The sequence below is a fragment of the Oncorhynchus kisutch genome, linkage group LG12, assembly GCF_002021735.2.
Source record: "Oncorhynchus kisutch isolate 150728-3 linkage group LG12, Okis_V2, whole genome shotgun sequence".
Lineage (NCBI taxonomy): Eukaryota > Metazoa > Chordata > Actinopteri > Salmoniformes > Salmonidae > Oncorhynchus > Oncorhynchus kisutch.
In genome coordinates, this window is record NC_034185.2 from 16,670,236 (window position 1) to 16,682,458 (window position 12,223).

Here is a 12,223-nt window from a genome sequence, read left to right on the forward strand (position 1 = left end):
ACAATATCCAATCAAAATCTCTTAACCTCACGTCTGTTCCCTAAAGTCTTCTATGGGTTGTTACAATATTGGACATCAAAGATCCCCATGTTTAATGAGTGAGGCATGTTGAGCGCAGGTTTGAGTAATTGGTTTCAGGTTATAGTCTAGGCATAAAACTACATTAAATATTTAATGGTATTAGCCATGAAGTGAAATACCATGCTTTTATTCACTTAGCATAGTCAGTGTGAACTGATATGAGATCTGTATGGCTGCTACCTTGGCTCTGTGAGGCGGCTACGCTGGAATTGAATTAGACTGGAACTCAGATCTTATCAGTTCGTCATGCTGGGATTGGAAATAGCTGCAGCAAGTTTCCAAGTAGTCCTGTTTAAAAAATGTCTACCATTGTAGACTAGAGGAGGTTATCGGTCAATGTTGTTGTTGGCATTGTAAAGAAAGCATGGATAATTGTCAGAGGGCTGTATTGGAGATCTGGCACAGTGGAGGGAAAGGTTGGGGTAGGGTCATGGTAGCGTGATTCTTTCACTCTACCTGCACTTCACTATCCCACTGCCTTTAGAAATATACGGACTATGCCCTTGGTAAAGACTATGGAATCTGGATAGTATTGGATACTCTACTGAAAAAAAATGTCTGAATGAAAGCTTGAAAGGTAGACTAGCAGTTAAGAGGGTAGGCCCAGTAACCGAAATGTCGTTGGTTCAAATCCCCGAGCCAACTCTGTGAAAAATATATGTGCCCTTGAAGAAGGCACTTAACCCCTAATTGCTCCTGTAAGTCACTCTGGATAAGAGTGTCTGCTAGATGACTAAAATGCAAATGTAGGAGATGTGTAAACATTCAGGCATGAGTTTCTCATTTCATTTTCTCAGGCTTTATACAATGCAATGAATAACCAGAAGTTGATCCATTCCAAGGTTGAATCACGACACATTTCGTCCTTGTTATGTTTCATTCATTGGACCATTTGTCCAATGTTTCCCAGGCAAATCCCAGAGCATGTTGGACTATAAATGGATGAATGTTTTGGCTGTAGTTTAGAGATGCTCTCCGTTCTGGCTAGAGGAGTGCAATTACTTTAGTCTTATCTTTAGTCAAACACAACAAACAGAGACAAAGTCTGAGTCTCAAATGGCAACCTATTACCGTTGTAGTGCACTATATAGGTAACAGGATGCAATTTGGGACGGAGACCAAATCAAACTAGAACAATTGGTGACTCTTCTCCAGTTGCCTTGCAGGCTGTTGGTTTGACAGGACACAAAGAGCCTAAGAGGAAATGGTTACCATGGAAACGGGAACACTGGGGTGCCATGTTTTGGAAGGTATGGAACGTGGGAGGAATGAAAGGCAACAGAGAAGGAAAGACGGGGGGAGATGGGTAGACTAACCGGAAAATATATGTCAGTCATCTCCCAGTTCTCTCTTTACATATTAGGATCGGTGTCACTCTCAAATGAATGAATTTGCATGTCATAACAGTGGGCCTATATGAGCTGTCATTCAAATGTATAATTGAATACATCTGCATATCTGACTGACTTACATTTGTGGCATTTCATCACTCAATGAATAGCCTAGGCCATTGAATTACAGGCTTGTCTGATTAATGACTAAGATTGAAATGTTCAGGCTGATACACTAAGCAAATCCAAAAAGTTTCTGAATTTGAACCCATCTTGATTGCTAAATTGAAAGATTGCAATTATATAAACCTTTAAAAATGACCCTTTGAAAACCTGCAGAAGCTTAGAGCGCCACGAAAACATTTATGAGACTTGAGACTAAGTTGAAAGGATGGTTTGTCCTGTACCCCCGACCCTGCGGACTGCGCAACCATCACAAGACCTCCTTGTGTTCATATTTCTCAACAGCATGTCAGAGCCCTGGAAAAACCAAATTAAATACATCAGCCCACCAAGGAATGCATTCACCTGACCCCAAAATCAAGTAACTCATTAGTCATTACTATCACAAATATCTTTCCTGACCAATGAGGATTGAGAACCATTACGTTTCTGCAATGTTTGGCGCTCTGCTCACCCAAAGTTTGACACTTGACTGAGTGGAGTAAATTTCATCTGCTTGGCGAAAACTAAGCTCTGTGACCATATGGTTGGGGGGGGGGGGGGGGGGGGGGGGGTTCGTTCCACCTCAAAAAGCACAACAAAATTGCATTTCGACACCCACCATCTCAGATTGTTCTCAAATGTTTCTGTTGTTAGAAACAGATACAATTAGCATTCCTGCAACATTATTTTGTTGAAATATAACTTGATATCTGAGAGATTAAGCTAATTGATTGAACCCAAATTGGCCATTTTAATTTATAGGATTAATATAATATTCAATAAATATAGTACCTAACATCCAACTTGGATCAAACTTTATTTCTAAGAATGAATTAGACATGAGGAATTCAAAGAAATAGCCAAAAGCCACCCATGGACCCCCCACAACCTACGCCAATCCTACACCAACAACGAGTATAAAGTATCAGTTCACTATGTCTGACAAGTACTATGGAGCTGCGGCTCAGAGTATTGTTTCTTCATCCTATCTATTGTATTCTCAGAGAATTTGGTGATGTTTTTTCCCCCTGTTCAGAGAAATTAGTCATTGATGTTGTTAGGTTTATGTTCCATCCTACATCCTGATACTGTACACTCTTTGTTGGGGTGGTATTGGTGTGGGGGGTCCATGGGTGGCTTTTAACTATTTATTTGTATTCCTCATGTCTTATTCGTTGTTAGAAAAAAAGTTTGGTCCAAATCATATGTTAGGTAATATATTTACTGAATATCACAAAATTGAAAATTTGGGCACAATCAATTAGCTTAATTCCTAAGAGATTAAAAAATGATGATGCAGGAATGCTAATTTTACTACAAAAAGTATTTCCGAACAATCTTAGATGGTTGGTGTCATGGTTTTCTGAAATGATATGGAACGACCAGGGAAAGAGTCTAGACAACATTCTCTCTTTATTTATTTATTTTATTTAACTAGACGAGTCAGTTAAGAACAAATTCTTATTTACAATGAAGGCCTGCCAAAAGGCAAAAGGCCTCCTGCGGGGACGGGGGCCTGGGATTAAAAAATAATAATAAATACAATATAAATATAGGACAAAACACACATCACAAAATGAGAGACAACACAACACTACCTAAGACAACAACATAGCAAGGCAGCAACACAACATAACAACATCATGGTAGCAACACAACATGGTAGCAGCACAAAATATAGTACAAGAATTATTGGGCAGTCAACAGCACAAAGGTCAACAAGGTAGAGGCAACAATACATCACACAAAGCAGCAACAACTTTCAGTAAGTGTCCACGATTGAGTCTTTGAATGAAGAGATTGAGATAAAACCGTCCAGTTTTAGTGTTTGTTGCAGCTCGTTCCAGTCGCTAGCTGCAGCGAACTGAAAAGACGAGCGACCCAGGGATGTGTGTGCTTTGGGGATCTTTAACAGAATGTGACTGGCAGAACGGGTGTTGTATGTGGAGGATGAGGGCTGCAGTAGATATCTCAGATAGGGGGGAGTGAGGCCTAAGAGGGTTTTATAAACAAGCATCAACCAGTGGGTCTTGCGACAAGTATACAGAGATGACCAGTTTACAGAGGAGTATAGAGTGCAGTGATGTGTCCTATAAGGGGCATTGGTGGCAAATCCGACGGCCGAATGGTAAATAACATGTAGCCGCTCGAGAGCACCCTTACTTGCCGATCTATAAATTATGTCTCCGAAATCTAGCATGGGTAGGATGGTCATCTGAATCAGGGTTAGTTTGGCAGCTGGGGTGAAAGAGGTGCGATTACGATAGAGGAAACCAAGTCTAGATTTAACTTTAGCCTGCAGCTTTGATATGTGCTGAGAGAAGGACAGTGCACTGTCTAGCAGTACTCCCAAGTACTTGTATGAGGTGACTACCTCAAGCTCTAAACCCTCAGAGGTAATAATAACACCTGTGGGAGGAGGGGCATTCTTCTTACCAAACCACATGACCTTTGTTTTGGAGTTGTTCAGAACAAGGTTAAGGGTAGAGAAAGCTTGTTGGACACTAAGGAAGTTTTGTTGTAGAGCTTTTAACACAAAATCCTGAGTATAAGACTGTATCATCTGCATATAAATGGATGAGAGAGCTTCCTACTGCCTGAGCTATGTTGTTGATGTAAATTGAGTAGAGCATGGGGCCTAGGATTGAGCCTTGGGTACTCCCTTGGTGACAGGCAGTGGCTGAGACAGCAGCTTTTCTGAGTTTATACACTGCACTCTTTGAGAGAGGTACTTAGCAAACCAGGCCAAAGACCACTCAGCAACACCAATACTCCTTAACCGACCCACAAGAATGGAATGGTCTACCGTATCAAAAGCTTTGACCAAGTCAATAAAAATAGGAGCACAATATTGCTTAGAATCAAGGGCAACGGTGACATCATTGAGGACCTTTAAGGTTGCAGTGACACATCCATAACCTGAGTGTAAAACAGATTGCATACTCCCAAACTCTTTCTATATAAAGGTAGACAATTAGCTACATTCATAAATCAGTGGGGTCTGTGTATCAAATGACACCATATTCCCTACATAGGGCACTACTTTTGAACAGGGCGCCGGTCAAAAGATGCACATTGTATATGGAATAGGGTGCCATTTGGGATGGAAACGGATTGGAGGGATAGCAAAAGCAAAGTGTGTGCATTTTATTTTGGCATATGTGTCATTAGTTTTCAAGATATACAACTCTCAAAATAGAGAAATAGAGCCATTATACCTGCTTTATTAAAAAAATAAATGTTGAAGGTATATATCTTGAAAACTTGATTGCTGACATGAAAAACATTTTGAGACTATATCACCAATGAACTAATGAAACAAATAGCAAAAGATAGTTTTGGGGTTAAATTTCCTTTAAGTGTGGCACACTTAGAAACTTTGGCACTCTTTTAAAAACGACTGTTCACACCTGTAAATGATGAGATCTTGCATGAGCTACCGTAGTGTAATTTGCACTTACTCGAATGCGAAGAAAAGCCCGCTGGTGACCATGATGAGGATCAGGGTTAGGTAGAAGACCCCGGTCTGTCTCGCCATCATGACCCTTCCATTACAGTAGAATCTATTTCGGCCAGGGAAGATCTGCCACTTCCTGCGGGGAGTCCTCTTCTTTTTGTGCCCCGAGGTCTCCATAGACGATGAGTTGCGCGTGCAGATCGGATTATACTGACATTCTCGCACCGGCTCATCAAGTCCGAGATGCATCTGTAAATAGTGCACCTTGCAAAACAATACAAAGAATTCAGGGGCAGCTGATAAATGGGATAAAGACGTGCTCCGTGCTTGTTCCTGATCCTTTGGCACAGTGATGATGTAATGCTGTCAGAAAATGTCAATTTCTGTACAATACATTGCAGTACAAAACAAACATTCTTAAATACTTTTTAAAATCAGTTTCATTTTCTGGACGTGCATCCTCCAGAATTTGATCAGCTATACCACTTTGTCAGTGTGAAAATAAACATAGCCTCAATTGTTTGAATAACACTTCCATTGTGTTTTTGAAAACTGTAACTGTAGCCACTAGCGAGGCGTTACTGGCCAGACTTATGTAAACACAATGCAATCAAAAAATGTGGAGGACCCGAGAAGAAACCCAGTCATAAAGACGTCCTTCGAGTGTCCTTAAAAGAGAATAATGCTTTTCACATTTAAGTGCAGAGAAGATACAGCCAATCGTTTAGCCACTCAGTGTATAAAAATGCAATTCTCCAACGAGGATATACGCAAAATAAAAGACGGGCATTTTACTGCAGAATAGCGCGGAATGGATTTCTAGAGGTGCACGGCTCTCGTTGCAAGCCGCCAGTACAATAACGTCGTGTCCGCAGTCTTCGTTGGTTGGTTGCAATAGCCTATACTTGATACACCTCACATTCTCACAGTTCTCTCGATTCGGTAAAATAATGATTTTATAGTGTTGTTGTGGAGACGCGTAATCTTATGTTCATGCCTTCATGGTTTTGAAAGCAGAGACATTTGTATCACTGCAACAACAGCTCGCCACCCGTTGCCTGTGTTGCGGCTGCCTACAATGTACAGCAGCCCCAACAACAAACACATGCGCGCACACGTTAGTAGTGCCATGGGAATTGTAGTATCGGTATTTGTATTTCAGATGGAGTATACTAGTCTCAAATTGAAATATACACCCTAATGTTCAAATGCATAGTAATGAATAAGTATGCTACAATGGATTTTCGTGGCTCCAAAAATGTGTATGTAGATAGAGTAGTTTAGAGCGAATTAAAGGTTCTTAGCTGAGCATGTTTCCACCGTAATTATTTAAGTGTTGGACAAATAAAATGACCACTTTGAAAATAAACACGACTTTGAATGTCACTGCAATTGTGACAGAAAACGATAACAAACTACAGATGAAAGGCAAGCGACTGCTTATTTATTTATCGATCGGTGTACTGTTTGTGAATATAATAGCCGTTTTTGTATTATAAATGTAGTAACTACTATAGCTAGCTAATTGTTTACTTATACGACAAATTATTGTGACCCATAAACAACGTCCCATTATCCCTTTTCAGGTGCAGCTTTCCTGACGACTGTCGCCTCTGCCGGGATGATTGCAGGATTTGGCTCAACGTTTGCAAGGTAGCAATGATTGATGTAGGCTAGCATTACATCTAGGTAATTTAACTTTAGATGCCTGTTAGCCCTGACCGATGACGGAGTGATATTATACTGGTCCACATAATCTGACTACTAACGTTGTCTAAAATGTATAGCATTTTTTGCATAGCCTCCCTGGATGTATGGCAATTTTATATTATGAAGAAAAACAAATTGCTCGCGCTTGCAGACGTATCTCGGTCCGCTAATACAGGACCAGTAAAATTCCAATGCACTACTTTTGTGATTTAAAATAAAAACATGTATTTGGGTGTTTATCAGCATTTGTAACTTGAGTCTGTATAAAACATTTCATTTGATAATACTTATGGAATATAAAAAAACTTGCTTGATATGTTTTCCAGTTTCTTTGCAAATGCAACTTTATTTCTATGTGACAACTGAAATGGTCTGTTCATTCCTTTTCAGTAGATGCTCTTATCCATAGCAATTTACAGTAATGAGTGCATATATTTTCGTGCATGGTTTAAATTGCTCTACAGCCTTCATTGTCATGCACAGTCCGTACACAACACTACCCTCATCATGTCTTAGCAGGATCAGATGGTGGCAGGTGTCCCAGCAGGGTCAGACAGCCATGGAAGTACAGTCTACAGAGCTCCGGTGAATTTTGTAGTATATTATAACGAGTGAAGGGATACAAAGTCACATCTTGAGTTGATGGCTAGGCTACAGTCTGGGAATAATGGTCATTTCAGGTATTGTACCTTTGATTCTATTCTTGGATAATATAATGTATAAATGTACACCAAGGTAATTATTTGTCATGTCTCATCTTAGCAGGATCAGATGGTGACAGGGGTCTCAGCAGGGTCAGTCAACCAGGGAAGACTAGTGCGTGACAGCACTGAGGTGAACTTTTGCAGCTGCAACACTTTATTCTCTCTTTGCAACAAACACTGGACAAGACAGAAGCTTCAAAGATTGAAACTATTTTAAGGCAGTCTGACAAACCTCTATAAAGTAGATTTCAAACTGTATCAAGGGTTGATAGAGGCTTTTCCCGATGACACAAAACATGTATAACAAATGTGAGAAAGACCTGGGAGACACTTGATGATGAATGGATACATGTGTTTGAATGCCCAGTCATGTTCATATAATCGCAGACATACATTTCTGCAGTTTAAGACCTTCCACAGAATGTACTATATGCTAGTGAAACTGAATATCATGCAGTCAGAAATGTAATTCCTCTGCTGGAGGTGTAAAACACAAAAGGGAACATATTTGCATATGTTGTGGTCTTGTGAAGGTTGACTGAATTCTGTCAAAGAGTATTTTATGTCAGCATGTCTACATACTCTCCTTTCTCCATGTTTTTGTTTGCTTGGAAATGTTGATACTGGAGACTTAACAGAAGAAACTGTGTAATGTAGAATTTACAGAAACTAAGAAATCCATTGCCATTAATTGGAAGGTTGGTTCTCCTCCCACAATATCACAATGGATGGCAGAAGATTAAAAGTATATTGTGCAACTTTCATAAGGTCTGCCTTATATGGAATACTGTACAACAAAAGGAGTCTGTATTGAAAACATGCCCACGTCAATGGAGATGCCTATTTAGGCGATCCCTAGCTGCTGGGCTGCTCAGTCCTGGCCATGGTGGTCTGCCTGGCCCTTGGTTGTCACTCTGGACTTGGCCTAACACCTGAAACCAATAATGAATGTTTCACTAAGATCCTAAAGCTGAGTGGGGTGTGTTGGGTTGGGGCGCTGCAGGGCGGTGGACCCCTAGGGACAGAACAGGTATATTATGTGAAAGTTAAAAGAGCTCTACAATACTGTTAGGCCCATGATATGAATTACAGTGCCCTCTGAAATTATTGGGACAGTGAAGCATTTTTTCTTATTTTGGCTCTATACTCAAAGTTTGGATTTGAAATCAAACAATGACTGAGGTTAAAGTGCAGACTGTCAGCTTTCATTTGAGGGTATTCATCCATATCGGGTGAACCATTTAGAAATTACAGCACTTTTTGTACATAGTACCATTTTAAGGGTGCAAAAGTATTGGGACAAATTCATTTTATGTGTATTAAATTAGTAAAAGGTTAAGTATTTATCATATTCATAGCACAAAATGACTACATCAAGCTTGTGACTCTACACATTTGTTGGATGCATTTGCTGTTTGTTTTGGTTGGGTTTCAGATTATTTTGTGCCCAATAGAAATTAATGGTAAATAATGTATTATGTCATTTTAGAGTCACATTCATGTAGAAGTGTTTAGATTCTTATTTACAATAAGTGACCACAAAAGGGTCATATCCATTTTTTTTGAAATGCAGGAAATTAGCTTTTGTTGCCCAAAAACTCTTGCCAGGTTATGCCCCCCCCCACACTTCTAAAAACAAAGTTGCGCCCCCTACTGTTTATGAATGTAATGATGGTTATGTTTGTGCAGCGATTGTGTGCGTGTTCACGTGTGCATGTGCGTGCACTGGGTCGTAACCTTTGAACCACTCCCTTTTTGGGGTTCGCAGGGCAAAATCTAGCACTCTACTTCTGACCACGTCCCATAGGGCTCTGGCCAAAAGTAGCACATTATTTATGGGATAGGGTGCCATTCGGGACAGTCACAGATCCTGAGCTTATATCACTTTTGAAGATATACTTGGCAGAGCAGCACAGTGGTGCCTTTGTTTTTTCATTCTATTTTAAGATGAGGGCCATCTTTGTAAACTTCCATCTCAGCCAAATATGCCTTGTAAAGTGGTCAAATTAGATTTAGCGTGTTATGAGAGGAACGTGGTTGTGAGGTCACAGTGGCTGAGAAGCTTCACTCACAGAGGATATGGCCTGTAGACAGCCCATGACCAGACGAGATTACTAGGCAGTTACTGACTTGAGGCACTGTAAAGAGCTGATACCAAGGCTAGTTTATAATGGAACCAGGGCTGTCTCTGGTATCTCACACATGAATCTGGCAGTAGAACTGTTATGACTTATGGCTGTTTCTTTGTGGTAACTCATTGGTTAACCAGAAATAATGTTTAGTATGCTCACATTTTTTCTAAGAAAGCTCACACTGAAAAGAGAGAAACTCATAAAGAATCATACATAAGAGTAGACAGCATTATAATAGGCAGTTGGCATTCTTTTTTATGTTGATGCACACTGACTAGCCTACACCAAACCACATCGCTTCCTCGCAGATTTTTACGCTTCCAGGAAGAGCTGCTAAGTCTCGCCAAACTCTAATTATAGCTAATCAAATGAGCAGGCCACTTAAACACATGGACAATAAATACATTGAGAGTTGATATTGTTTACTATTACATCTGTTTTCTAGACAGCTTGTTCAGTCTTAGGCTGCATCCATAATGGCACACTTTTCCTTACAGTGCACCAGAACCCTGGTCAAAAGTAAGGCACTATATAGGAAATGGGGCCCCCTTTTAGACGCTACCTTGAAATGCAGCTCCTCCAAGGCAGCAGGGCTCTACAGGGCAGGCAGGGCTCTACAGTGCAACCATTTTATTCGCATATGCGCCTAAATATTTTGCTGTACGACCTGGAATTTTAATTTGGGAGAACCAGCTTTATTACCTCAAATATTTTTCATTGTGCTCCTAAATTTCTTTGTGTGTACCTACATGTTTCAACTTAGTCACACACATGCTCCTTGTAAAACATTTTTTTAATTTTTTTTTAAAGGTCAGCGTAAAGCCCCGCCAGGGCAGGTTTAGAATTTGTTAGACACCCTGCAAACTGGAATCAATCCACAGATTCCACCTCTAAATGTTTTCTGCTCACTGGGTTGACTCAGTTTGGGCCCACGTGTGAAGTACGTCACATCCAGCATGTTATCCAGGGAACCATGGACAGCACTGGCTATAGCACCACTGGGTTGACTCAGTTTGGGCCCACGTGTGAAGTACCTCAATGTCACATCCAGCATGTTATCCAGGGAACCATGGACAGCACTGGCTATAGCACCACTGGGTTGACTCAGTTTGGGCCCACGTGTGAAGTACGTCAATGTCACATCCAGCATGTTATCCAGGGAACCATGGACAGCACTGGCTATAGCACCACTGCACAAGGTGAAAACTGATTTTGCTAGGGAGTGAGTTTAGCCTATAAATTGGGGACCACGAGCAACTCGTGTACCTCAATGTCACCTCAAGTGTGTGTGTTCAAGGGAACGATGGCCACCACTGCAGTACCGGAGACAGGGGCGTTCCTGGCTCTCCGGGCCCTGGGCTGGGGCTCGCTCTACACCTGGTGTGGAGTGGACCTGCTCAGCATCGCAGTCTGGAAAGCCATGGGGTCCATAGTGTACGTATTAATGAACTCAACCCATCTCATTGTCTAGCCCTTATCATGCCGTCAGAAAACAGACCAGCATCATCCCTATTACCCAACACTCAGCAAATGTAGAACATATTTGTCCATCTTTGCAGCTAACAGATCAGGCAGACGATGCAGTCCGTTTCCCCGGCTATTAAAAAAACCCAGAAGGATCAGCCAACTCAAGAGGAATGGGACACCATCTTCGAGTCTAAAGAGGACTGAAGGTCGAGACTATATTCTCACCCTGGCTGAGAGCAGCATTAATAAGTCACTGCGGGACTTAACCATTACTGTGGGATGGGCAGTCAGTTGGTCACTGTGCTGAGAAGGAAATGAACTTGGCGTCCACAATGCATGGTCCAGCCACTCTTCACTGATGCTCATCTGAAGCCTATGAAGAGAGCACCCCTTGCCTGAAGGAGGAATTACTGTTGGACTGAGGCATCACGGTTAATTTAAAGTCCCTTGGATAATCTTAATTTCTGATCAGAGGTTTACTATGTAAAACCACAGGAGCCCTGGAGTGTCTTGTACTGTACAGTTAGCCTAAACACCAATCTGTTTGTGCTCGTTGTCAAGCCATATTGTTGCTATGACGAGTATCACGTAGTTTACATAAGACCGGCACTAAGGCTAGTACAGTAGTCCTCGGCAGCGACTGCTTTCTCATTTGTGTAGTGCTTGAACAGATCTTGAATCTACTCACTGTGCTTTGTCATGAAGTCCACAAGATGGATTGTCTTAAATCTGTATATGATCGGATTTCTTTGTCAATCAAAATGTATTTCACAATATTTGTTCTGCGAAAGAGTAAAAAGCTAAATGTGTTTGCAATTCTGAAGACCGTGAAAGTTGTGCAGCTGAATGTGAGGTGCCTGGTTTCTCTTACAGATTCAACCATCATTCAATGTAACACCTAAGTGTTTACCGTCAGCTATTCCCATAAAATACGAGTATAAAAATGAGAACAGACCTGAACTATCTTAAACTGGGCCCAGCTAGCCATATAACGAGTATAAAAATGAGAACAGACCTGAACTATCTTAAACTGGGCCCGGCTAGCCATATAACGAGTATAAAAATGAGAACAGACCTGAACTATCTTAAACTGGGCCCGGCTAGCCATATAACAAGGAATGTGTAAAAAGCTTGTGACAGCTGCCCCTGATGTTTTCCTACACATTTAGCCCACAT

The 12,223-nt window shown here is 41.1% G+C and overlaps 1 protein-coding gene and 1 long non-coding RNA gene across 3 annotated transcripts in view; one reads left to right on the forward strand and one right to left on the reverse strand.

Moving 5' to 3' along the window:
- Window positions 1-6,172, reverse strand: part of LOC109900603 (probable palmitoyltransferase ZDHHC14) — a 29,207-nt gene extending 23,035 nt beyond the window's left edge. Inside the window, exon 1 of one of the 2 annotated variants that reach the window (XM_020496304.2) lies at window positions 5,039-6,172. In XM_020496304.2, the coding sequence (XP_020351893.1) occupies window positions 5,039-5,283 (245 nt within the window). In that variant the 5' untranslated portion in view covers window positions 5,284-6,172. The remainder of the gene's footprint in view (window positions 1-5,038) is intronic. The other variant, XM_031836985.1, reaches the window with a different exon arrangement.
- Window positions 6,173-6,619: 447 nt separating this feature from the next.
- Window positions 6,620-8,624, forward strand: LOC109900230 (uncharacterized). Its single transcript, XR_002256560.2, has 3 exons — window positions 6,620-6,687; window positions 7,264-7,424; window positions 7,507-8,624. It is a non-coding gene; the product is annotated as an uncharacterized LOC109900230 (long non-coding RNA).
- The last annotated feature ends 3,599 nt before the right edge of the window (window positions 8,625-12,223 follow it).